We start from the raw sequence: 27,726 nt of genomic DNA on the forward strand, positions 1-27,726 counted from the left end.
AAAAAACCCGTCAGCTCTATATCTGTCATTTCTCAACCAAGGTCTGTAATAAGAACACTAAAAATTTTAACATACTCAATTCACGGCCATGTTGAATCCCATGATAGTTAATTTTTCCTGACAGACTTGATCCTGGTAATGAACAGGTACTTGTCAGAATTGCCACAGTTGTTTTGGGTTCTCTGTCAGTTTCAGCAGCTGGGGGTCAAAGGTCACCGAGGGAGTGTATTCAGTGGAGACCGTGAGACAGACGGCTGTCATGTCCTTTTCCCGCAGATTCAAAATGGTGAACAGAAAGCCTACGTCTTGAAAAACAAGCAGCTGACAGGGCCAACAAAGGGGGTCATCTATCTTGAAATAGATGTGATTTTTAATGCTGTAAGTCTTAACTTTGGCTTTTTTGTACTGCTAAAGAGTTCAGTTTCATGAAAGCTTTTGTTCCTGATTTGTAGAGAATTTCTGTCATTCCTCATTTTCTCTAAACCTTGATGTATCCTGGAGAATGCGCTTCTGCCGCTGCCTGGCACACCCACACTTTCTGTTAGAGTTGGCGGCGGCTGCTACGGCTGAACTCCGGCCGCTGCCTGCCTGCGTAAGCAATGTGCATGCATGTGCCACTGTATGCATTTATATTTTATGAGCACAGCAGCCAGGCCTTTGGAACTTTAGAAACTATTGCAAATTGAACTGCATGAAAAACCTGTAAACATTTGTACTATATTAATCCATAACAGACACATTATGTTGATGTATAGGTGAAAGCCAGCTTACGAACATTAATACCCAAAGAGCAGAAGTACATTGAAGAGGAAAACAGACTCTCTAAACAGGTAAAAAGCAAGGAAAGATTAATCCCTCTGGGAAGACCTGATTAATCTGTAAAACATCTAACTAAATTCAAATAAACTTTGGAGGTGTGGAGGTGGGGAAGACGATATAATTTTTTAACATCTACTTATGTGAAATGGCTCTTTCTTTCTTTTTTTTTTCTTTCTTCTTTTTCTCTCTTCCCTTCCTTTCCTGAAATGATCAAACAAGGGCAATACCAAACTAATAAGTGGGATGGGGGTGGTCAAAAAGGAAAGGGGATACTGTAGACACTGCATAGAATGGATATGTATTCATGCATTAGCAAAAGAATGATCATTTTGAACATAAAATACAATTTGATTGCCATGGAATGTGTAAATGAGAACACCAAAAGCTAAGGTTCAAGTATATGTCCAGACCACCCACAGGTACAACGCAGGTGTGTGTAAAGCGAGCCCAGCATAAAGCTCTTCCTTCTAATCCACAAGAGAGGGGGCTCCATCTTTTAAGGGAAAGCTTCTTAATTAGATTTTGACTATGATCTTTTTGAAGTGAACTTTTATTGACATTTTCAGCTAAGAAAATAGAAAATCAGGGACTCTGATTTTTCTGTCATGAAGAAATTTTAAATTAGGTTTGATAGCTTGTAATTAGACTTACAGTTTTAAATCAGGTTAGAATCTATTTAAGAAAGAGTACTAAGCGACCCCTTTAAAAAATGTTTACTTTTAATTAACACAGCTAAAATAAAATGAATGTGATATGTCTATAAAGTTTGCAGAACTTGTGTGTTAAAATATTTAATAATTTCTTGTGCTATTAGAAGACTAAAAAGATTTTCATTTTTAATCAAATCAATCACCATAAACAGTGGGATTTTAGGTTGTTTAAAGACAATGTATGAGACAAATTCAATATCTATCTAAATAGAAATACAGGTTATATTTTTCCATAATTATAGATAAAATTAATAAAAGTATCTCTTAAAGTAACTGATCAGGGGCCCTGAAGGAAAACAAGTAGGGAGACTCTTAAATTTGACTGAAAGGAATTTGAATTTGAATAACTTATTAAAGCTGATATACATGTACTTGCATCTATATTTACACATATATATTTTTCCAGATGGCCTCAGTAAACTTTACATTGCTACTTAGAAATACCAGATCAGCATTGAAGTATATTTGGAAGTAACAAAATATTAACCTACATACATATTATTCTAATTATTAACATAGCTGTAGATAAATTTTTGAACAACATCTAGTATATGGGATGTTCTTTTTATAATTATAGTCATGCCTTAATTTAAAATTTTAATTATATCAATTCTTATATATCTATTTTAGTAAAAGATTTTGTAAAGCACTTGGTTACCATAAAATTTTCCCTAACTCCAAAATTATGAGAAAATATAGGTTAAATATATTGTAGAAAAGAGAAAGATAGAGATAGGAGAGAGGGAGGGAAAGAGAGAAAAATGAGAATATGATAGTAAGAAAGGGAGAATCCTACTAAAATGGTAGGGAAAAAAGTGTTTTCTATAATAAAGCAATATTTGGCAGGATTTTTCTCTAAGACCCTAAATAAAAAATTCCAAGTTATCCATTTCACTTTGAAATAGCCTAAAATTAAAGCACTTAAAGAATCTTTAAATCTCAATAAGATTTAAGAGCTTAACAATATATTTAAGGTTTGCAGTAAATAGCAAAAAAAAAAAAATGTTTTGAATCCTTTGGAAATTTTTTTTTTCTTTTGAACAAAGGTAGTCCATCCTACCTGATAATATTATTTAAAGAAATATATTGAGGAAATTGCTCTTATAATTCAGTTTTTTTCCCACTTCCTCCAGAGATACTTCTTTTCCTTTAACTCATGAGCCAAACTGCTTGGTATATTCTTACAACTTTATTAACTTTCTGAATCCTTTGAAAATCACAGTAAGCTTGAAGACTTGGCAACATATCTGATGGTTTTTAGTCCTGTGAATTCTAATAATATCTCATCTTCATTACAGCTGCTACTAAGAAACTTTATCAGAACGAAGCGCTGTGTCATGGTGCTTATAAATGCTGCGTACTACGTTAATAGTTGCTTTGACTGGGACTCACCCCCAAGGAGCCTTGCTGCTTTTGTGGTATGATCATACTGTATTACTTACATCGTTATTCATTAAATTCAGTAATCATAGCTGCATGTTTCTGTGGCTATAGTAACAGTTATGTTGATGTGACCATTTTAAAACTCCTATTTTAAGACTTGACTGGACAGATTTGCCGTGGGCAGAACCTGATGGATTGTTCAAGGTCTGAGTCCAAGAATACAGCCCTCCTCCCCCCCTCCCCCCAGACTTCCGGAACACAAGACATCTCCGCTGCCAATGTATAATTTTCTCCATGACAGCTATAAAGTGAAATTTTATATATTGCATAATCCAAAATCCTAATAGCAGAGCCAAGAAAAGTCCTTGGTGTTAAAAAAAAATTAATATAATTTTGACCATGCTCATTTTTAATTGTATTCATTCTATAGATATATGTTTTTTTCAAAATATGAAATGATTGACAGTAGAATGCTAGCTGGTAATACTTTAATATGTGGATCAATTGGAACTGGATGTGACCTATGTAAGCGGCATTTTATTATTTCTGAGATTTCCAGTTTTCATAAAGGCACCAGTGAGAATTTGATAAATCCAAATAGTCCTCTAACAATGTTCATCTTGTAGCCTTTTACTTTGGTTATTTAAAAACTGCTGAGGAGACCAACTTTGCAAAGCTAGAAAATCCAAAAAATACTTTCCTCTGCGCTTTAGCTGGAATTTTCTGCTTTCATATTATTTTTGCTTGTTCAGGATTTCAGTTTGAAGTTTAAGTGAAGTCCTTCTTCTGAAATCCTTTATTTTATTGTCATATTTGTTAGAATATGAAGACCTTATGCTTCCTTATAGATGCCAGTTTAGCAGAATATGACTTTATTATGGGATTTACATGAAGAGCCTTAATTATATAGTAACAAATCAACATTTTAGTATTACCATTCAAATGAGTGTGTGCACATCTGTTTAGTACTTTGAGCTCTGTCCTCCTTTCAGGCCTTTATGGAACTTTCATTAATGTCTGAGCACATGGAACAAAGAGTGTGTATGTCCCTTTATGTTGTAAGTTACCAGAAAGTTAGGCAGCCTGCTTCCCATAGACATGTTGTTGTCTTCTTAAAGAAAGAGATTGTCATCATCGTTAAGTTTTAGAAAGGAAACCGCTCTTTCAATATTCTTTTATTTAGTTCTTTCACATATAAAGTACATGGGGGATACTGTTAAGCAAACTTAATTGTGATTTTTCACTATCATAGAGGTACTTTGACATAAATGAGGAAAAATGACATTGAGTTTCTTTGTATATTTTAGGCTATTATGTGCAAGTTCCGTGGCACCTTACCAGAGACACAATATTCTAACAAAATATTATGCTGCTATCTGTGATTCGCTCCTTCCAAAGTCATTCCCCCATAGCTGTTTACAAAATTGGAAGATAGAGAAATCTACGTAATTATATAATTTGTTGAGGAACATTCCCTTTTAACACTTCAGCATTACAATGTGTTTTGTAAGTCATCAGAAAAATTCATCTGGCTTCTAGATGTCACTCATGTGCAGTGATTCAAGATGGCAGACTTTGTTCAAAACTTCTTTCTGATTAAAAATATCAGGCACCAAAATTCTGAGAAACTTGGGTATATGTACATGATAATACTTGAGTGATTTCACTGTAGGAGGGTCAAAGTTCACTGCATAAGAAGTGTAATATCTCTTTTAGCTGGTGGTCAGCATGTGAAGCAAGCTGAATGCAAGATGCTTGCAAAAAAGGGAGGGAGGGCACAGTAAAGGTAGGAAAAGAAACTGGTCACGATGATGAAAAAGGGCCAAACTAATATGTGAATGCACAGTAAGAGTACTTTTGAGAAGAAACAATAATATTAACTGTTTCATTTTAAGAAAATAAAAAGCGCTGAATTACATTCTGTTGAATGTGATGAGAACAACAAATAATGAAACCAAACTTCACTTATCAAGATCTGAACTGAGAGTTCCACGAAAATGGGCACCCTGCCCTTTTTACCATTACCTATGGAGTATCTCGCATTTAGTAGGCTCCCATTATAAATGGCTCTCTAAATCAACCGACCAACCAATGAACCAGTATGAAAGTGTTTCTTATGTGGAGAAACTCTTTATTCAGTGATGCCAGATAAATAAGGGTTTGCTCTAATAAAGCTACTTATTAAATGATGAAAGACATAGCTTCATGGTGTTGTAGCAATTTTCCCTAGACCTTCCATTTATATTTTAAACTATCTTATAATCTATCAATCATCTATTTTAACCTCAGATTTAATTCTGTTGCAAGAAGATCCTTATATAATAGTAACAACTAATATTTATTAAGCATTTATGTGCCAGGGAACTGTTTTTCAAGCACTAATACATGAAAGTGCTTTTTATGCATTAATCAATTTAGTATTTCCTTATTATGAGTTAGATACTATTATTTTCCAATAGGCAGAAGAAAAAACAGAGGCACGGAAAGGTTAAATATATTGGTCAAATTCACACAGCAGATATTAATTTCTTTCTAAAAGAACTTTTAAAAATGTACTGTGTAATCTTAGTATTATAACAATTCAAAAAAACTTTTGTAGGATTTTACTTACCTTATAGATATTTAATGATGTGAGTACTTAAAAATGAAATGTTTCAAGAATATCATTGCATAACCAGAGCCTTTTTAGCCCAGTTTATTGAAAAGAACTGCTTTCCATTAGGAGAAGAGTGTGAGCAGCACCCCATTGTTACAAACATATTGTTCCCATCATTCCCTGTGGCTGGATCATGGGTCTATTATTATAATATTGGTTCCACTTGGCCCACTTTTTTCACAAATGCAGCTGCCTCGTGGAGCATGTGCATTTGTACCATTATGTGGCTTGGTTTTAGGCCCAGATCAGTAGACTTTATAACGTTTAAGTGCCTTTTTTTTCTACTCTGTTTTATTCTCCTTTTCTAATTTACTATCCAAAAATAAAAGTAGAATGATGAAATCAAAATGGAAAAACGATGACTTTTTGTCCTAATGTCAAGTGAAGCGCAGAGAATGAGAAGCGCGGGGTTAGAGCTGCCCTGGCCTCTTTAGCACTATGCCTACGTGCTGTGGGGAAGATTCAAAGCCAGCTGCTGATACTCGGCGCTGAAATCGGCCTAGAAGGTGATGGGTAAAATATAAGCAAACACGTTCCTGGGAATGTCCGTGTTTTTGTGCTGTGAATTAGGTTTTTAAATTTTACTATGAATATTGTATGCCTGAGAGCGAACACAGACGGATGTGGCGCAGAAGGCCCAGCTTGTCTTTTGGAAACATCTACCGTAGACGTGGAAATGTCTCATACACTGGGCCTAATTTTCATCAGGCTCTTGACCAGACATTTGTGTTCTTATGGATGTCAGTGGGTGCAACATGGGGTGAAAAAAAAGAGTGCACATTCTCTCTTTCCAGTACTGTCATTTCTCACTGTAATGAGCACAAAAATAATTGGACAACTGAGCTATCAGTAAAAGGACACACTTCACTGTGCGTCAAAGAATTATTTTACAGGACAAACTTTAATCTTTAAATGCGATTGTAGATAATTTGTGGTACCATCTGTCCATTTGGAATTGTTTTAGCCTTTTCTGTCATTATACAGTAAGTGCCGCTGTGTTTAACATTAACATTTGATATTTTACACATTTAATTTCTGTTCTGCTGTGTGGTCCTTGGGGAGCGGAGTGCTAGTGCTACATGAGAGAGACACAGTATTGATCAGTTAACATTTCAGCTACATTTATGTATGTCGCAAAATTAATGAAAATGCCAGACAAAAATGTCAGAGTGCACAAAAAGGTAGAATTTAAATTTGGTAGTTTAATGAAAAGTTTAAGATGTGCATTATCAAAAATGTCCTCTTGCCTTTAAAGTACAGTTCCTAACAGAATAACTACAGGGAGACACATATTTTACTTAGAGGAACAATGAACATGAATTATGAAGGAATGTCAAATTCTCAAAGTACCTTGTGCTCCAACACGGTGTGTTTGAATGCTTTACTGTAACTCATAAAATACATTTGTTTCTGTTCCTATCTGGAGGGCTACTGGCTTTATTTAACCCTCTATCCTGACTAACCCACGAGGCAGGCTTCCTACTGAGCTTCTCTCGCTAGGTTTTCCTTGGTATCCATGTGTGTGTTCCTTTTGTGTCAAAACTGAGAATTCCCTCTCCAGCAATTCATCGAGGCCACTCTGGTTCATTACTCGTGCCTTTCTGGGTCCTTTTCAAAGGCCTGGTTTTCCTTTGCTTCCAGATAATTTGTGTTCCACCTTCATTCAATCCCCATTTTAGTAAAGGATTGCACTCAGGACAGCTGAAAAGCTGGGCCATTATGCAGGAAAAGAGAAAAAACAGAGATGATGTATGCAAAGAATGACATGAGGCAGCTCTGTGTAGCCAAATGATTTTTTAAAAATGGAGGAAGCACAAGCAGAGGAGGAGGAACTCACTTGCGGAGGCGATGGGATATAATATAACGCTCTGAAGACAATAGGTCCCAAGGATGCCTTATCAAGTACTTCCTGTGTGGAAAGCCTGCTGCTAGTAAACAACATGTGAATTTTTCTAAAAGTTATTACAAACAATAAGGACATTTTAACTGGCCTTCATGTTCAGTGACTAAAAGAGGAGCATTGCTTAAGGAGAAATATCAGTGTGAAAACAAAGACATGCCTATGTCACCTGTAGTTCCTGTCTTAGCATTAATATTACTGAGCAATTTAGGGTGATTGTACTACATATGGAAGGTAACCTTAGTCTTGCAATAGAAATTTCTTATCTTAAAAATTTTAGAGACATCACTAATACCACACTAACAAAATTATGCTTCAAGTCCATAGCAATTTTCAAATGATTATAATGGAAACTTCTGGTTGTTGTTGCTGCAATTTTATTTTAGGGTTAGCAGAAAAACTGGAAATATTTCAGATGTAGTTTTTGTTACTTCCCTACAATAACAAAACAGAAGGACCTCTGAAAATCAAAGAACCAAGTACTAAAGCAAAATTATCTATAACTGTTGGTCCTACCCCTGCATTGATGATTTTTCCTAAAGTTATGTAAATCTAAACTTCCAAGCCCTTCTTCATTTATGTTTCCCGCTGACATAAACACTTACTAAGTTTATTAAACAATACTTCCAAGTTCATGTATACAAATTATAAAGGTACTTTAAACATTGCGTCACCAATGTGTGAAGAAAGAACAATGCCTATATAGAAATTCACTGACTTAGAAGATAGTACACCTCCAAAGTTGCCTAAAATTTCTTTTACAAAGTCAAAGATTATTGGCACCAAGAAGATTATAGTACTACAATTTTTTTTGAGTAAATAGATTGTGTGCCCAATTCATATGGATATGCTGGCACATCAAGTTGATACTCAAAATACACATTTTCCTTAAATTTACCTGGATTAGAATAATTGTTTTTCAAATATTGGCCTATGAAAAATTAGGTTTGCTTAAATGGTGCCTCTCACAAAGCAATGCATGTAAATTCTTACAATTGCATCTAAAACCACAATTTGGAAGCAAATTGAGTTTTAGGGTTGATCACAATTAGCTAAAATCAGCCCTGAATTAGGAAATGTAGCAAATCAGATATTAAAGGAACAAAGCATTTTGACTAGATTTCTCTAATCCTTTTTGAGGAATGATGTTCTAGTTCAGTTTGGAGATCTATTTAAATGTAGTCTTAAAAAAATAAATGTATAGTCTTTTTGTTTTGTTTTTATAGCTATTATATATACAGATACAGCACTTTCTCAAATCACTGCTTAGTTCTCTTTAAATGATGCCAATGCATTTTGGGTTTTTTTTGCTGTTTATTTTAATAGATATCAGCAAAAGGGTCTCCCGCTCTTTGGAGGAAGATAATCACATAAGCCACTTTCTGAAAAGCTGTTCCTTTTCAATTCTATTTTATATTTATAAGAAGAAGAATTTAATTCTTATAGCACAACATACACATTCTACTATCTCTACTTCCCCTCCTTTGTCCTCTAAAGCAGGAAGATGCTATAATCTGGGGACAATTTCTTCCATGGGTGATTTAGAGAAAAAAGAAAACTATTGCACTTTTTCTCAGGTATAGTGCTGGTGTGCTACATTAAAATCAAACATGAACCACATATATCACCAAAATAACTATGATACAATACTGAATCTAGGAATTAGCCTTCTCATAAAGCTTAATGGTATCTGCAATGAAGGTTTTCCATAGTTAATATTCTATACAGTTCCTACCAAGCAGACTCAGGCAATGCTTACATGATTGCCTGGGTGTAGTCCCCATCCTGCTGTGTGGCTGCAGTCCCACTTCACCTCTCGTAGCCTTCTTGTATTACTTATCAGATATTTTCAGCTTCAGAACCTTTATGAGAACCTTATTTTAAAAAATGTGCATTGTCCAGATTTTATAACAGAATTGACTAAGGTTCAAAAATTATAAAATAATAAAACCAGAGATGTCTCACTGTCTGTCCCCAGATTCCTAAAGCAAACTTCTTGTCCTGTGAAGAATTTTCTACCTCCCAGCTTTAATTTAAAGTGTTAGGGACATACATTCTGAACAAACTAGCAAGCCATATTCCATTGCAAAATATTTTCATATAAAGTGACTTGCAAAGAAAAATGTTTAAATGAATAAGATAAGTATATAGTTTATTTTAGTAAAATTTTGAAAAATAAGAGTAATCACTTCTGAAAGATTGTAGATTATAATAGAAGTATAGTCATTAATATACTTTAGACAGTAAGTTCACTCTCCACATATTTTTATGCTAAATGTTAAGAAATAGGAATAGCATGCTTTCTGTTGTCCCATTTTTCTATTTTGACCAGTTATGAAGATATTCCTTAGAATTATGAATGTATTAGAGTTAATTTACCAGGTGAGAAGCTAACCTAAAATGTTGTTGAGGAAGTTGATCCTGTTTTTCATTGCCCCTTTTCTAGTCATCTTACCACATTTTAACATGACAGTCAGAATTGGATAAAAAGACAGAAGTCAGTCTTGCCACAGTAGAGTGTGTTATGACTCTGCATTGCATCTGCTTTGCTGTGATGACTGAGGTTCAATACTCAGCAAGTGCCACGTTAGAGATCAGTAACAGAGTGAAGATGAGGGGCCGTTCTTCATGTTCACACCAGTCATCAGCTACAGGCTCAAAGGGAAAAAATGAAGAGCAAATTAGAGAAAGCTAAGAAGCAAGGAAAGATGGAAATCATATCAAGTGTAAACAGGTAATTGGATAAAAATGAAAGTCAACCCTGATTTTAAGGATAGTATAAAAAAAATTTAGAGATAACAGTTGGCTTTTTAAAATCTTAAATCAATGCTTCTCAATTCTTTTTTTTTCAGATTCTCCATTTAAGGAGAAACAAATTATTTAATTAAATGAGAGAAACTAACTGCTAAGGAGTAAGATTTTGTCAGGAGTATTAAGTTTCAGAAGGCCACAAATCATCGTGATATTTTAAGATTTTTTTTCTCAATTAAAAAAAGAGAAAGATCTCATGGACATGAACAACAGTGTGGTGATTGTGGCGGGAACAGGGGGATGGAGTTGGAAAGGGTATAGTGGGGATAAATGGTGAGGGAAGAAAATAATAAAATCAAATTTAAAAAAAACACACATTTTTTTCCTCTCTTCTAAGACCCAGTTTTTACACCCTTGGGTCTTAGAAGAGAGAAAAAAATTTTTACAACCTTGCCATACAGCCTCTGTTGAGAATGCATGCTCTAAATGAAGTTTAATGTGAATTTAACTATGTTTACTTTCATGCTGTTGATGATAAAGTTTACTTTGGATTTACTGTAGTTTGCATACAATACAAATTATCCCCATAGATATTCAGTCTGCAGAAAGAGAATTTGTAATCTCTATACAAAATCATTGACTACATTGGAGTCTAACTAAAAGAAAAACTTGGTTTGGCTTCATATAGAAATAAATCTTCCCCTTATGAAAACCCATATGAGAGTTTTCTTCTTTTCACCAGTTCCATGGGTGCATTGTTGTGCTTCACTGAAATGAAGAAGTGGGGTGAACATTAATTGTGGCCTAAGTAATATAACCTCTCTCATTATGAGGATTTGATGGGTTTTGTCCATACTTTGCACTATATTTATGACTAACAGATAATCTTTATATTCTTAAATGCATATCATTATGTCAGAGATATGAAAGCATACTTCATTAGGTTCAATTACCTATTAGGTCTTCATTGGAAGGGCAGGAAAAAGATTGTGGAGTAGGAAAGTCATTTGAAACAGTAAAGATACCTGTTCCACTGGTTATTCTGCATGACAGTTCCCCAGTTTCCCAAAGGAATTAATAAACTACTATTGCAATACTATGTAAATATACGATGTGATATATCCCACTTCACCAAGTACAAATTATTCTACTGCATTTTCCATGGATAGCATTCTATACAGTTCCTACCAAGCAGACTCAGGCAATGCTTACATGTTTCAAATAAGAATAGAGCATCCAGTTTTGTCATAAAATATTGGTTAATTAAATATTATTTCCCTTAGTCAATTAGAGAAATATTTTTTATTTAATTTAAAATAATAGATTACCGTTTTTAAATCCAGTCCATTAATTACTCATAAATTAGTATACTGAGGTCATGTAAAAGAGGTGTTATATTTTTGAAGTGATATTAGTAAAGTGATGGCTGCTACTCAGAGAAAATTAATTCATAAATATAGAAGCTCAGATAACTGAGTTCACCTTTTCTAGATAGATAGCAATAATGCAAACTTATCTGGTCTTGTTTAAATTATTTTAAATGGAATTTGGCTCTTTCATTGCAAAAGCCTATTGTATCCCTCAACCAGGAAGCTGGTATTTATAAGAAAGACCTTTTAAACCTAGGGTCTACTAGTGTATCTGGGTGTGTACTGTTTCCTTCATACTTAAAATTCTCAGGATATGCGCTTCCTACCACAGTTTTATTTCCAACGCCTATATTTTTCATATGGGCTCCCAACCTCCAAATAAGATGTAAAAGTCTGTTTTGTAAGACAGTTGCTTAGACCTTGGAACTCATTTCCGCGTAGAAGGAATGCCATAGATTATGACATAGAAGCACTCCCAAAGCCCATTGAGCCCTTCCTAGAGTACTAGCCGTAAAATAGGAACATTATCCTAGTCTGTAAGAAGCAGATCCAGTGGGACACATCTGTTCAACCTCAGCTTCAAGACAGAGCACCTTTCTAGTGGCAAAGGCATGGGGCCTACAAAGCTGGAGATTGTGGAGCTGTGAAAGGTGCAGATAAAGTCATCGAATACCACAGTGGGAAAGGGAGCTTAGAGATCGTTTTACCGTGGAGGAAATTAAAGTGCTAAAAGGTAAAGGGACTTACTGAGACACTCACTCTACTTCTCCCCCACTTGCTGGTAATGGATGCCACAAAGACAGCAGCACTGAGAAGATAAGAAGGGCAAAGAGGGAGACAGAAAGACAGGGAGAGATCTATCTCTATATCCTGAAGTTCATAAGTCAAGTTGTCCTCAATTAAGAAAAACCAAGTGCCTGGCATTGTTCTGTAGAGTTCTAAGAGTGTAAAATTGGTTTACCAATCCTTGGTATTTCTTGTTTGATTTGGGAGGGCTGGAATGACCTCCTTGAATTAGTAAATCTGCGTTTACTTTGCTTAGTATTATTCCTGCAGTTTAAGTAATACGTGTGTATCTTATGTTTTGATAATTTTTTCTGTTAGTTGAGGTCATACCACATTATAGCTCCCAAAACACTGCAGATCTGAGTATGATAATAAAGAACTCTTCGAGTGCACTGTGTGTTTAAGTGAGATACATTTTAGACAAGTAAAAAAAAATGTCATTTGGCCTCTCAGAAGTATAAGTTACTTATTCCCAAAAGTAAATGTAGACTCATTAAGAACATATTTCCCAGGTTTCAAACATATATTATCACTGAGTTGCTTAAACAGTTTAAACCATCTATATTGATCCATATTGATTTAATTGTAGCTAAGATGAACCTCTACATGGCCTAAATTTTCATTAGACTAAATAAATGCCAGTGGGGGGAGGGGTATATGTATTCTGAATTATTTAGAAAAGCTGGTGATTCAGCTTTATTGTATTACTCTTATCCTAAATTATAATTTGGGCACATTTTGAGATACTATTAGAATTTGTAGGGTATTGCCCACTTCATTATATGAATTATGTGAGGTATGGTTTGCTATAAACTTGGTGCAGCAATTTATTGCAATTGGAGTTACTGGGGTGAAGAAGGCTAAATTAAATCATCTGTATGAAATGCTTTGAAGTCCTTAACCACAAGGGCCTGGGGATCATTCAGGCTTGAGTAATGTACAAAATCACAACCACACAAATTTTTGTTTCTGAGCGCTATGTATTAATCTTGAAAAATGATTTTGCTTAAAATTCTTATTTGAAAAAAGTCTATGTTGGACCTCAGAAAGAGAGATAAATCACAAGGGAAAACATCCCGTCAGTGTTTGCTGAAAATGCATGATTTTTCTTCCAAAAATATACAGAAGACATATTTAATAATACCTCAGTTCTATTTCTAATTGACTAGACTGTTTAACCTAAGTTTAAGGAACTAGGAAATAAAATAGATTGTAAACTTAAAAATGCCATTTATCAGTATTTTTAATCCATTACCAGAAGTAGCGACAGGAAATAAATTCAGGCTGTTCTGCCTGAGATGTGCTTCCGTTGCCATTAACAGATCTTCCCCGTTTCCATGCACACTCAATAAAACTGCGTTGAATGACTGACTCAGATGACTTCGGCAGCAAAACTTGAAGTTAAAGCTGTAACAGAAACCCCCAACAGTAGTATCAGATGAAGCTGAGAATGAATGTAGTATATCAGGCATCATAAAAGGGTAAATGTGGGGTACATTTATGCTCACCTCTATCTACTATGAGATTCATACATAAGATTCACACTCATTATTTTCGTCATCTTAATGAGATCAGTGTGGGAACATTTCTCTCCATCTTGACTGTCAGAAATGGGGCACTCCATTATTTCTCCTTCCTCTCTGTACTTTTAAGGGACTTGTAATATTTTCTTGGAAGGCCGGAAATGTTAACTGTTTACAGCAGGCAGCCCCAGAGTACAGCATAAATAAGGCTTAAGGACTTTAGGTAGAGACCACAGCGTTAGCCTCTCTCTCTCTCTCTCTCTCTCTCTCTCTCTCTCTCTCTCTCTCTCTCTCTCTCTCCCGCTGTTTTTCTCTTATGTGTGCGCTTTTATTTATTTTTTCCAGATTTTTCCCATCTGCCCTATTTCCCACTGGGTTTTCTTGGAAAGAAGGGAAAATATATTTTTTCCATGTGGAGGAAAATATGGTACCTGCCTATTACTTCTAGTTGCTATCCTTCTTCTCATTGGATCTATTGCCCTAATTGATTTTGCATACAGGCTTCTCAAACCAAATCTGAGTGTAATCGGTTCATGTGTCCAAGACAGACACACGTCTGGCCTTGAACTGAAAGAGGTAAAATAGGCAAGGGGCCAACTTCTAATGCATTTTATCCTCAAATGTTCAGATCTGTCAAGAAACAGTCACTGCTTACAATTAAAGCTGCTAGGAAACATTTTTATCATGTTTTTAAATCACGAATCCCCTTTGTCCTTAAGGACAAGACAGTGGGAACTTACGGAGACATTATTTAAGCCACCCAGGCTATTATTAATTTACCTGGTAACCACACTGGTTCTGGTCTGTGCTCCTTTAGAGGAGCTCATGTGTTGGAGGATCCCCTTTAACGTGATTGAAGAATTTTAAAGTAGGCATTTTTAATATTTGCTGTCCTCTTAATTATAACTTGTTTAATGCACCACTGTTAGCACAGGGATTATGAGTTAATAAAAGTGTCAGAGAATTACTGAAGAAAAAAAACACACTGTGTAATTTTCCCCAGGTAATGATTAACAGCATAAGGCTATATTAACAATACTCTTAGTGTACAGTTCCTAAATGTATTTGATTCTCATCTTTTAGAAGGTAATTTTGTGCTGAAATTCAATAATAAAATATTTGAGTGATTTAGTAAGCTAATTAATGTAAAGTTCTTAGGTGCATGCATTTTTTTCAAGTGATCTGTATTACACTGCTATGTAAAACACCATCCTTTTTTAAACTGAATCTGAAAGTTTTAAATGTTAGCTTAACACTCAGCAAAGCAACCTTATTGAGATTCATACAGAGCTTATTTATATCATCATGGGTTATTTGTTAAAACAGTCAAAAAATAAAATTAATAAGCCATTAGGTCATTATTACGTAATGGTTTTGCTAACATAGATAAATGGGTTTCTTTTTTCTCTCTTTCTTTTTAAATAATGTCTTTCTGGCTTTGTTCCGTGGCTGCAGCAGGCTGTTAGCATGTATCTTTATACTATCAGAATGAATGAGATATATCTGTATAAATTATTGATTCACTTGAGCTTACCTCTGTAATTCAGAGCTGAAAACTCTGGCAGCTTATCTAATAGAATGATATAACGAGGAGACTGAAGTTACCTACCACAGCAACAATTGCCAGTTGGGGGGTCAAATGCCCTTTTACCTTTATACCTGAACACCTGCAAATTGAGCTGTATCCCATTCAGAATTTTAAGAACAGGTCCATTGTCGCAGGAAGTAGAGTTTGTTTCTTGGAGAAAATTATGCCAGTTCTAGTTCTGAATGAAAGACAAGGCTTTTATTACTCAAGGGATATTAGGGCTGACTGCTTTTTTGAGAAAACAAATTTGCTGTAACTTTATCTGTAATTTAGTCCTGAATGGGTGCAAATAGACTGCACATTGTATGGTGCAGAAAGAAGAAAATAGGGGTTTGTTAAAGCCGTACAAGGACTATGTAACCATTATATTTCCGAGGGAAGTCTTATCGGAGTTGCAGGTTATAAGGGGGAATATTTTGGTTACAGCCTTAGCATTAAACACCTGTTTTGAATTTTAGTTTAGAATGACATTGGGAAAGAAAGTTTTTGTCTAACATTGTGGATGATGAAACAGCCAACTCCTGAAAGTTACTATACAGGTTGTCTTTGACTTTGAGACTGGCCCTGTCCAGAACCTTCAGAAATCATTATAATCACTCTTCATGAGGTTGAATGTTAGACTTGGAGCTGGTTAGAGTAGGTTGGTTTGTTTCCCTTATACAAGAAGATTACATTCATAGGTTTATGAACCCTTTCAAATTAAAAAATAAATAAATCGTATATAATATTCTTTGTGCAAGAGGATGATTCAAGCTTTGCCTAGGCCAGTGATGGGCAACCTTTTGAGCTTGGTGTGTCAAACTTCGCCAAAAAACTGAGCATAACTCGGGTAGTGTGTCACTTTGAGGAAAAAACATTATTTCGCAAATGTTTCATCCTCAGGAGCAGCAAATGTTTCATCCTCGGCATGCGGCCACCTCAGCGGTCGCGTGTCATCAGAAATGGCTACGCGTGTCAGTGCTGACACGCGTGTCATAGGTTTGCCATCACTGGCCTAGGCTAAGAGCAAGATGAATGTTTTGAGTAAGAGACAAAAGTATACCTCACCTAATGAGCTTCCAGGTCACACAGAATGGGGACTAATGGATCATATATTATTTGGAGAAACTCATCCCTTGAGTTAGTCACCCACTCCTTAGCAAGCTCAGTAGTTGTCATAGAAACACTCATTTTCACAGTGTTATAGTTGATCACGGACATGGAACCAGACGAGGTAATCAAACATCTTAGCCATATGCTTGTTCTGATCTCCAACATAGTCTATTAGCACATTTTCTATTAAAAATTTAGTTGTGATAGATCTTCATTAGCTAGCAGTTGCCATAATTGAATAGTTACTCAATTATGTTCTTCCCCTACCTCATTTCCACTTCTTTTTAGAGTCCAAGTAGGGATAGATCCAGGAACTTTCATGAGCCCTATTTCACTAAAATTCATGACCCCCACCCCAAACAAGCTAGTAGAGGTTGAACCAGGGTTTAATACTTAAAATTTTCTTGCTATGTTTTGGCATAGGTAACTAGGACTTTCTCTTTTTCTGTTTATTAAAGGATTTCTAGTGTTTCTTCATTGAGTAAAAGAGAAAAGAAGTGTTAAATGGTAAAGGCCATTGTCAATAATGTCTTTAGGATGTGACCACCTTTCTACTCTTAAATCAATCCCTTCTTTCACTATTCTCCAGTCTCCCCACCAGATACCCATCTGACCACCTCGTTTTCCTGGGATTACTCCCCATTGTATGCATTATGGTCTCTGCTACCCTTTGCCTGTGTGTGCCATATTTTATGTCACTGAAATTCACCTGTGACCTGTATCATCAGGTGATAAAATCTGTTATCTACAGGTGGGAATAGGCCCACCCCTAGATAACATATGCACATCTTATCACTGGCCTTATGGACAAAGTAGTTCTGATATTCCTTGCCATGCTAGTCTTTATTCACAAGCAGGTGCAAAAAGGTTGTAATTGGGATATCAGAAAGCACATAGAGCATGAAAATAGACCCAGTCCCTCACACCAACGCTCTTCTTGGTTGGTGAGACTTGTACCTCTGCTTTCTTTGAAACAGTATGGAAGATAATTGTCCATTAAGGCTTTCTGAGGTTGGTAGCTTCATTGTGCTTTTCTCTATGTAATACAAAATAAACAAATGCAGTTACCCACATAAAAAGTGCAACAAACCACACTTAGCTTTTAAAAACATAGGGTTTAAGTTTCCCTGCATAATGAAGCATGATAGCTGCAAATTTCTAGCCATCGGGATGGCACATCAAAAGGAATGGTACAGCCCTGGCTGGTTTGGCTCAGTGGATAGAGTGTCGGCCTGTGGAACGAAGGGTCACAGGTTCTGTTCCAGTCAAGGGCCTGTACCTCAGTTGCAGGGCCCTTGTCAGGGTGTGTGCAGGAGGCAACCAATCGATGTGTGTCTCGCACATCAATGTTTCTCTGTCTTTCCCTCTCCCTTCCACTCTCTCTAGAAATCAATGGAAAAATATTCTCAGCTGAGGATTAACAACAACAACAACAACAAAGGGAATGGTACAATGAAAGTCGTAGTAACATTCCTGTTGCTGTCCATTGTCTGGAACAAGGTAGATCCTTCCTCGGGCATCTATCCTTGCTGACCAGGTCTTTGAGACTTAGATTTGTAGGCTGGATTCAATGTAAGAATATAAATTGTTTCAAGGATGACAGATTATACATCTGGTTTCTTCTTCCCCCAATACCTGTGTTCATCTTTATAGCAATGTTTTTTTCAAAAAGTAATGTAGTTTTAAAATCATTTTAAGTTGGTCAACATAAATGATAAAAGCAAATATTGGATTCACAAACAATAGCCTTTATTGGTTTGTGACAAGTAATCCATCTTTTTACATTAGTGCAGCTTTCTGAACCAGATTATTTTTCATAATTGATAATTTGTGAGTCATATATTTGTTATCTGTTCTTTTATGGCTTTGGAAATAGTGAATGATGCTAAAGATCACTGTGCTTTTATAAAGAAAATTATTTTAGTGTAGTTTATTGGCTGGCATTTTCTGAAAGTATGTTACCAGTAAGTTTTTCAGAGAATGTAACAAAGATAAAAGTAACATCCTTTTCTAGCAAGAGACCTGATGGGTTTAGCATTCATAATGATAATGTGAATTTAATTTTAGAATTCATTCACGTCTAGTATGAGAACAATGAAAAATACAAATAGAAAAAATGTCAAATACAGTTTTCCAACCAAGAAAAAAAGTTATATTGCATATATGGGCAATTTTCACAATACATAATCCACATTAAAACAACATATAAATACAGTAGGCTATCTTGCTATGAGCATTACAATTGTGCCAAAGAATAATGACACTGTATCTTATGATCAATAATTTTAGGTGATTTTGATAGATAGCTTTAGGATAAGTATCTATCAACCATAATACAGTTTTTATTACTCAGCTTTATATTTTGTTCCTCAAACCTTCCTAAATGCAAATAGGAAAACCTTTATTATGGCTTATAATTATGTTATAGTAGAATTAGGACTACATATGAATTTATTTGCCCCAGGTAAATAATAATAAAGCCTTTATAGTCTATTTTGTCTAAGAGGGCAATATTAAAAACTTTTTCTTACCCTTAAATAATAATTCTCTCACACATCCTGAACATTTTCACTAATTCTGTTCACAATTATACTGACTGACAAAGTATAAATCAGTTGGCAAGTAACAACACAATTTACTGAGAACTATGTAAGAGAAAAATATTGTTAAATGAATTAAATATTTAATTTCACAGAAAATTTACTATTAACTGCTTTTAGAAATTATATGGTTCATCTTTGATCTTTATTAAAATTTTTCCTGAACAATTTAATTATAGAAAACTGTTTTTAATAAAAATATCATCTATTTAATTAAAATAAAATTGAGAGCATTTAATCATTACATAATTGCATTATGACTATATACAATTAAACACCATATATAAAAAATTTGCTCATCAGGAGACTAAAAGTAGGGGGGAAACACCTGTAGGTTGATGCCTTCACCACTCCCACTTTTAAAGTTATAGATTCTATAACACTCATTTATTATATCACCTAATTGCTTAAAATTCATAGTACTTTAATTGGGGAAAAATGCTGAACCATATATAGTTGCTATAAATCAGAATATACTAACAAATATATTCCTAAGTACAATGACTTTTCACTGCTTATTTTGTTGTATTTGAGCACTTTAATGGAATTTTACCTAAAATTATAACATCTAGATATATTTAAAGATATGTTGTAAGTAAAATTTTACTTTCCAAAACCAAAATCCAATGATAAAGAATAGTATTCTTTCCTTATTCAACCTGAATATGTCCTAAATTGTGTTTAAAATTAAGGATGTGTAGGACATCTTATCAGATGGGCAAGCAGAGTGTTTGAACTATAAAAATAACAGTATTAAAGAATGGTAACTTTCCTTTATGAATATCTTAGAAAATGGTGACAATGGTACTTAGCATCTAAAACAGTATGAGAAAGAATTTGTTCTACCTTTTCAGATGTTTCATTGGCCTCATTTATAGCATGTGCAGTAATAGTGGAATATATTTATTTGTACATATGGTGTGACAGATTGTTGATGTGTTTTAACCATAATATATTATTCTGTTTTGAAACCTACTTTCCTTAGAGTTGAAATTTCTTTATAGTTGAAGGGAAAATGCATTTCTAATAACGTCATTTTCAAGATCTACATTTTAAAAATCATTCTTTGTATTTTAAAATATGTGGGCTGCTATATAAATTACTGAAAATTCAGCATATTTATATTTTTTGGCAAATAAAAGTCAGATTCCTTTATTGTAATATGAACTATTATCTGACTTCATTACTACAGTATTGGATATTTTCTTAAAGAAGTAATATAGTTTAAAATATACATAATCTTTAAATTACTCTAAATACTGAAAGTAGTTATTAAAAACAAATGAATTTTAAAAGCTATATAAGATCAGGGAATATGTAGTATAAACAGTTCCCTCCCATCATCACCACCTCCTGATAAGATTTCTTGGGTGGACCATGGAAACTGATTCCAAATTTTGTGATTGATCACTGTACCACAAACAAATAAAACCATCAACTTAGATTCTACATAGGATCTATATTTAGTCAGTGAACATTCAGAGCTATTAGAATATATCATTGAAAGAGAACTTTTTTCCCTACCGGAAAAGCAATTTACATTTTTCAGAAGATAAATGCCCCAAAAGAAAAGAGTGGGGAATAATAGAAAACTCTAAAACTGAACTATAGTTTTAAAAAAAACTGTCAACATTTATCCCAATATTTATTATGCAATCTTACATGCTCCTGGTCTTATCACCTTGTCAGCAAATAACTTATGTGCCATTGTAAAAAAAAATGTTTACCTTTCTCCCCTCCACCCCAATTATATTGTATGTCATTCTGCAGTTTGGCCTGTAGGTAGCAATCTTGCACCATAAAAAGCTCTCCATTTACTCATTTAGGCTAGAAAAGCTTACACCATTAGATCTGTTAAATGTAAGCAGTGTTATTTGCATAAATTCCAGACTTTGATGATGGTCTGTGGCCTACAGAATATTTATGCAGTTGTTTGGCCTTGAAGTTCACGATTTTGCTCAGAGGTGACTTTACTTTGCATTGTGACCCCATGTAGGTGGGAGACAGCCAAATGGCTGGGTACATAACCTGGAATTTTGAAAATCATAAGGCCTCTTGTCTGAAACACAATGTTTTGTTTCTCATGCATCCCTTCATATAACAGAGAAACCCATTAGTCTTCTAAAATACAGAATAATATTTTAGTACGTATGTAGCAAAGATGATGAAAAAGAGCTTCTGAAGTCAGGGACTCTCATGTGCAATGTGGCAATTGCTGTGAACATTTCAGAGCCTTCACCAGTTAGACCTCTTTAATCTAATTTCTTTTTTTTTCTTATTATTAAGAATAGCTAAAAGCCAAACAAACGAACATTATTATTGTGGTTTGTTACTTTTAAACAAATACTACAAAGTGCCATTGCATATATAAATATATATATATATAGTTTTAATGGCAAAGAGGATCATTTCCTTTCTTATCAGACATTTTTTAAGAACTGATAAGTATATTAATTCAAACAATTGCAGAGCACATACCAAAATGTACCTTTACTTCTAATTAATGAGTTGAAAATAGGACATGATGTTTGTAAACTTGAAAAATTAAAAAATATTAAAAAGTATAACTTGATTTCTTTCAGAAGGATAGTTCTCTTTTGTTATCAGGGCTATTTGTCCACTTTTGGTCTTCTTTCATTTGTTCCTTCCTCTCATTAGCTATCTAAGTGTCTAGCCTCTCTTCTGGATTGGGATTCAAAATTGGTTAGGCCCTTACCGTGAAAACATTTATATTTTTATTAAAGTCACATCTTACTGAGGATGGAAACAGAGTTTAATTACATGGAAATCTTATCAATGTATTTTACTTTCAGGTTAATATTTTATACATATGAATGTCTAATTCCATGTTATTTTTGTGGAGCTCAAAAAATTATAAACCTTCATCCATATGTATATTTCTTTGCTACCTGGGAACTTACTGAATTTTAGAAAATGGAGCTCGGTTTATTTCAGGGATCCTTTGAACAATTGTTTCTGAATTATTGTATTTCTTAATATAGAATATTATATTTAAATGGGAGAGAAACTAACCTTGGGTCATCACCGCTATGTCAATATATCTCAAACTATCAGCATTTCAAGTTTCAGCTATTGACCAAATTGGTAGCATGATACATCTTATTTTGCAAAAATTGCCCCATAGTCCTAGAAATTGTATATCATCAGTTATCAACTTTGCTGATAAAACATCAACTACTTACTTTTCTAAAGTTTGAAATTAACCCAATCATAAGAACCTTGTGGCTGTGCTTGCATTTTGGACCTGTCATGCCCACTCTTTATTATACTTTCAGAGGTTACAGAGTGCAGTTTCAGGAATAAGAAGAGCGTATTGTTTCTGAGGAGCGGCCTTTGATTCCATGGATCAATGGTTATTAGAGCTGCAGCTGGTTCACAGCAAATATTCACATCTTAAGTGGTTAGATAGAGAAGTCATTTTCTCATAGGGTAACCCCTAGGGCTGGGGGTAAGGGAGACGCTCAGAAAGAAGTAACTTGAGTGACTAAGAAGTTTCAAACTGGGATGAGAAAAATAACTTTAATATGGTAGGCAGGCTTATTCATTTCTTAATGTTACACATTTGATTTTTGAATCCTTTATTTTCCCAAGACTTTCTGATTATAAGAGCCAATGACATGTTCCTTTATTAGGTGTAGTTGATTTACATGTTGGTTTTAATCAGATTCAGGCATACTGTTAAAACATTATTTTTTAGTGTGCTCTTTTTAATCCTGAAAATGTTTTTCTAACAATGTAGATCATCCGACAGTCCTTCTCCCCACCTACTCTCCACCCCTCCCAAATCCAGGCTTAGGCTAGGATACCAAACATGTGAAGGACCTGCAGTTTCAAGGGATCAGTTCTTAGCTGAGCTAAATGAGGCTGAAGTTGCAGGTGAAAATAGAAGAGTGGAAAAACAGGTGCTTGAGCAGGTGGGTTTGTGATCTTTTGACATTACACTGGTTCTCATAGTTTTAGAATAATCACAAGAACAACAGGGCCCCCTCTGTTACAGAGAAGTCTGGGGCATCCTCACACCAGGGCATGACCTTACGGGGTGATGAACTTGACTTAGTGGGGATGACATTTCCCTTTCTCTTTCTAATTTACCCCAATATACATACAAATGCACACACTGCTGTCTCCTCATACAGCCGGTACAGATTTTTGTTTTATCCCCAGAGATCCCTTCCCATGTATAAGAGAGGACACAGAGCAAAGAAACCTCTGTGTTCTTTGTCAAACCCAGGAGATCCTATTTCCAGGGTAATAAAATGGACACATCTCAAAACTAAGGAAAATATCAGGAATTTTGACCTTTTACTTCTTCATTTTCTCAGAAGAGAAACAGAAATATAGAAAAAGACAGACCTGTCACCATATTGGAAAAACAACTTTGTTTCTCTTATAATAGCTCAGGAATAAGTGGGTCCCATTTTGAGAAATGAATAATTATTACATTTATTAATAAGACTGTAACGGCCAACTCCTTGGCAGAGTGCATGGAACTTTGGGTAAGTTCTTAAAACAGTGCTTCTTAGCCTTTGATCTACGTGCACATCACCTGGGGGTCGTGTTCAAACCCAGATTGAAAACCTCAGTAGACCAAAGGTAGATCTTTTAGGTGATCCTGATGCTTCTGGTTGAGGACCACACCTTAAATAAAAGCTTACAAAAGGTCTTAACTTAGGCAAAAAATGTCAACGACCTAGCACATAGTTTATCAAACTTAAGTATATTTTAGAATCAACAGGAAGGCTCTTAAAAACACAGAAATCTAGGCCCCAGTCCCAAGGTTTCTGATGTGGTAGGGTGGAGGTGAGGCTCAGGCATTTGCATTTTTAACAGGTTTGCAGGTGATGCTGATAATGGTGCAGGGACAACACTTTGAGAACCACTGGTTTTCTATAGTCCACTCACCTGGGTGTTCATTAGAATCACCAAGGATGCATACAGGGGTCCTCAAACTTTTTAAACAGGGGGCCAGTTCACTGTCCCTCAGACCGCTGGAGGGCCGGACTATAGTTTAAAAAAAACTGTGAACAAATTCCTATGCACACTGCACATATCTTATTTTGAAGTAAAAAAACAAAATGACAAAAACACCCGCATGTGGCCCGCGGGCTGCACACACACACACACACACACACACACACACACACACACACACACACACACACACGTTTCTGTCCTTCAGTGACTCTGATTTAACTGGTGGTGGATTGGGCTCAGGTATGATTAGTAAAATCTAACCACCCTCAGGTTATTCTAATGCGAAATCAGGATAGAAAACCCAGCTGGGTTCCTTCCACGAAAGGATATATAACACATTGGAAAAGGGAGAACTAAACGAAGAGGGGAAAGGAGGCAGAGTTGCAAAAGGCCGAAGAAAGAAACCAGAAATTGCTGGAGGAGAAAGACACGGTAAAGATCCTTTTTTTTAAAACATAAATACAAAGTAAAACTTGTGACTGAAGGAGGTTCAGAAAAACGTTCTTAATGCCTAGCATTTGGGGAGCTGCCAGGATTTCACCAACACTGACATCCAGACACTCCTCAATCCCTCTTCCTCCCCCGGTGCCTCTCTGTGCCTTAGACCAGAAGGGAAAGCAGCCTCTTGAAGTGGCATCCATAGGGTTTTAGTTCTTTTGGAGCAGATGAGTGTAGCTGTAGATAGCAATTAATGAAATAAAAATGAAATGTCCACACATTTCTTAAGATATTTAAAAATTGTTCTTATCTCTCCAACTCCTTTTAAACATGAAGAACGAAAGCTTTGTCAGTTCTGTGTCTCTTGATGACAGTGTTAATAGGGTAACGTCCAAGAAGCAGATTGAGGCGAAATATAGGAAGAGGGTGATCTTTCATAGTCCTTTTTGGTACTTGGTATCTGTTCTATTTAGAGTAGATTGAGCAGCTGCTTCCAGCTCATCTTTTTTAACATTTGGAGACATGGCAAAAAAGAAAAAAATCTTTATTTTTGCCAAAACACAACCTTTCTCTCTACTTAATAAGGTTTCCTCATTCAGATATGCTGGTCACACATCGAAAAGTCCCAGAACCCACAAATTCTTCTCCAGTATCTTGTCCAGTTCAAAGCAATCTCTCACTTGCATTTACATGATACATGCAAAGTTTTGTGTCTTCAGATTTAGTATTGAACATTTATTTTATACTTTTATTTTTATATAAACCACTCTATAATTCATAGAAGGAAGCACAATTAATGGCCCCCAAATCATTGTTAATTTGTTTGTTTAAAAAAAGATAACTGAAAATAAAACCTCAGAAACCACTCTAAACTTATTTCTTACGTATAGTTTCATCCTTAAATTCTATTTTCTAGGCCAGAGTTGGCAGTGACATTGTCTACATTCTCCCACTTCTGATGCCCTTTCTCTTGGCAGACATTATAAATTAATCCCAGCACATGTGCTTGCGCACATGCAGGTATCACATCTCAACAAAACACTCCAAATTACCACTGCCAGTTATTTACTTATTTTAATATATTTTATTGATTTTTTTTACAGAGAGGAAGGGAGAGGGATAGATAGTTAGAAACATCGATGAGAAACATTGATCAACTGCCTCCTGCATACCCCCTACTGGGGATGTATCCACAACCAAGGTACATGCCTTTGACCAGAATCGAACCTAGGACCCTTCAGTCCGCAGGCCGACGCTCTATCCACTGAGCCAAACTGGTTAGGGCACCGCCAGTTATTTAGAGTTGGTTCTCAAGATGAACTTGTTTGCTGTTCCCTAATTCTTTGCAAATGTATCTGTCTTCCCTCCTGGGTTTGAGCTTATAAGGAATGGAGAAAAGGTATTTATTTTTCTGTTCTACTCAGGATGTGGTAGAGGGCTTTGTACATAACAGATACTCAATGTCAATGCATTTTTGTTGAGTTTTTTTTTTGCAAGCTAGTCTAACCTGATGGAAAAATATATTTAATAGAATATTTTTCATGGAGGTTTTATTCTTAATAAACCGTGTCTCAACTTAATGGAAAGCAAAATATAGCCAAATAGAATTACCCTGAATCAAGAAAGATTTCTAGCTATTTTGGATACAAATGTTACAGCTAAAATAAAAAGTGGATTCTCACATCCAAAGTAAACATTCTCTCCCCTGAAATCCTTTTTATGTCGTTATAATTTTCTTTAGTAAACCCTTTTATCAGGGCAAGAAATCAATGGCAACTCTCTAAATTTTCACAAAGCCTGATTTAATGGGCTTTACACTAATGGTTTTTTTCTACATTATTTCCATCATGTTTCAGTAATAAAAAGCAAGTTGCAAAAGCCTCTCTATATACTCAGTTGTGATATTTCACTATCATTATTATTAAGGACATTGTTTATTCATAAGATAGCATCCATAACATTCACTTTGAGGAAGAACATTTTTAAGTAGTTAGATGTGTTCTGTCCTGATCGCATCACAAAGTTTAATAAGAAGGAATTGTTTGTGGCCCTTTATTCCTTGATCATTTTCCCCAAGACAGTACTAATTAATAACTTTGCTGAAAATCTACATAAATCAGGAAGATAAAATAAAGGGAGAAGTAGACATGGAGAGAGAAGATTGCTGTTTTTTTTAGATGACACAATCCATATGTCAGCAGTTAATGAAGAGTTTGTTTGCTTATGAAGTAAAACATGCCCTTTTTCTTAGCCACAACCTATAGACTCTGCGTGGGGGGAGGGAGGGCGTATTTTGATGTGGAAGGAAACATAAAATCAAGGAAAAAGCTTTCTTTACTGAAATACTAATGGTTTCTCAATAACTTTCTCTAATGTCTTTAGGGATGGGAGGGGGACCTTAGCACCTTTTAGTTTTGCAGCTGTTTTTACACTTTTATTTCCTCTTCTTTCCTCCCACATTTACACAAAAACCTTCTCAAGTCTCTTTTAAGCACTGCAGCAACTAAATCAATCCTAAGTGGCAACCACTTCTAACAGCGCTGTGTATGACTGTGTTAATTAGCTCCAGTAGATTATCCCCCGGTGTGCAGCGGGGTGTTGGTGGGAACTTCTCAATGTGCAGAGAGTGCTGAGGATTTCATGTTTATTTTCATGTACTGAGGCAAAGTCTCAGTATGACTTCAAATTATCTCCTTGGGGGTGTTTTTCTTGAGCTAATCCTGACAGAATCTTTCTGTCAGATATGCCCATCATCAAGAACAGGAGAACGGTGCACATACAGGAACCTCTGTGCTCGGGGCTGTATGCAAATTTAATGCCCGGCTCATTTCTGTTTCTCTTACATGGATGACAGACATTTTAACAATGTGTTCCACATTTCCCCCTGGGAATCCAGTTGGATTCCTATATGTATATGAGTGCATATATACATCCATTTGGAATGTGTCTTTGACTACGGCATTGGGAACATATATACATACAAATGTGTTTATATATGTACATATAAGCACATTTATTATAAGTAATATGGATATTGGGATGCATGTGTAAGGATGGGAAAGAGTCAAGCAGCTCTTGATCAGATGTGTCTACATCCCAGGGAGACTAATCAGCT

General features: G+C 35.3%; 1 protein-coding gene across 17 annotated transcripts in view; it reads left to right on the plus strand.

The window, feature by feature from the left end:
• The window catches only part of MCTP1 (multiple C2 and transmembrane domain containing 1), a gene marked incomplete at both ends in the record, with an annotated part of 442,947 nt that overhangs the window by 283,394 nt on the left and 131,827 nt on the right, over positions 1 to 27,726 (plus strand). For 15 of the 17 annotated variants that reach the window (XM_079799000.1, XM_079799009.1, XM_079799010.1 and 12 more), the window contains 3 exons: positions 277 to 378; positions 756 to 830; positions 2,828 to 2,947. The exons of 1 other annotated variant lie outside the window; for it this stretch is intronic. In XM_079799000.1, coding sequence (XP_079655126.1) covers positions 277 to 378; positions 756 to 830; positions 2,828 to 2,947 — 297 coding nt within the window. Of the gene's footprint in view, positions 1 to 276; positions 379 to 755; positions 831 to 2,827; positions 2,954 to 27,726 lie in introns of those variants that run through there. One more of the 17 variants, XM_079799007.1, reaches the window with a different exon arrangement.

The sequence above is a fragment of the Cnephaeus nilssonii genome (assembly GCF_951640355.1).
Source record: "Cnephaeus nilssonii genome assembly, chromosome: 2".
NCBI lineage: Eukaryota > Metazoa > Chordata > Mammalia > Chiroptera > Vespertilionidae > Cnephaeus > Cnephaeus nilssonii.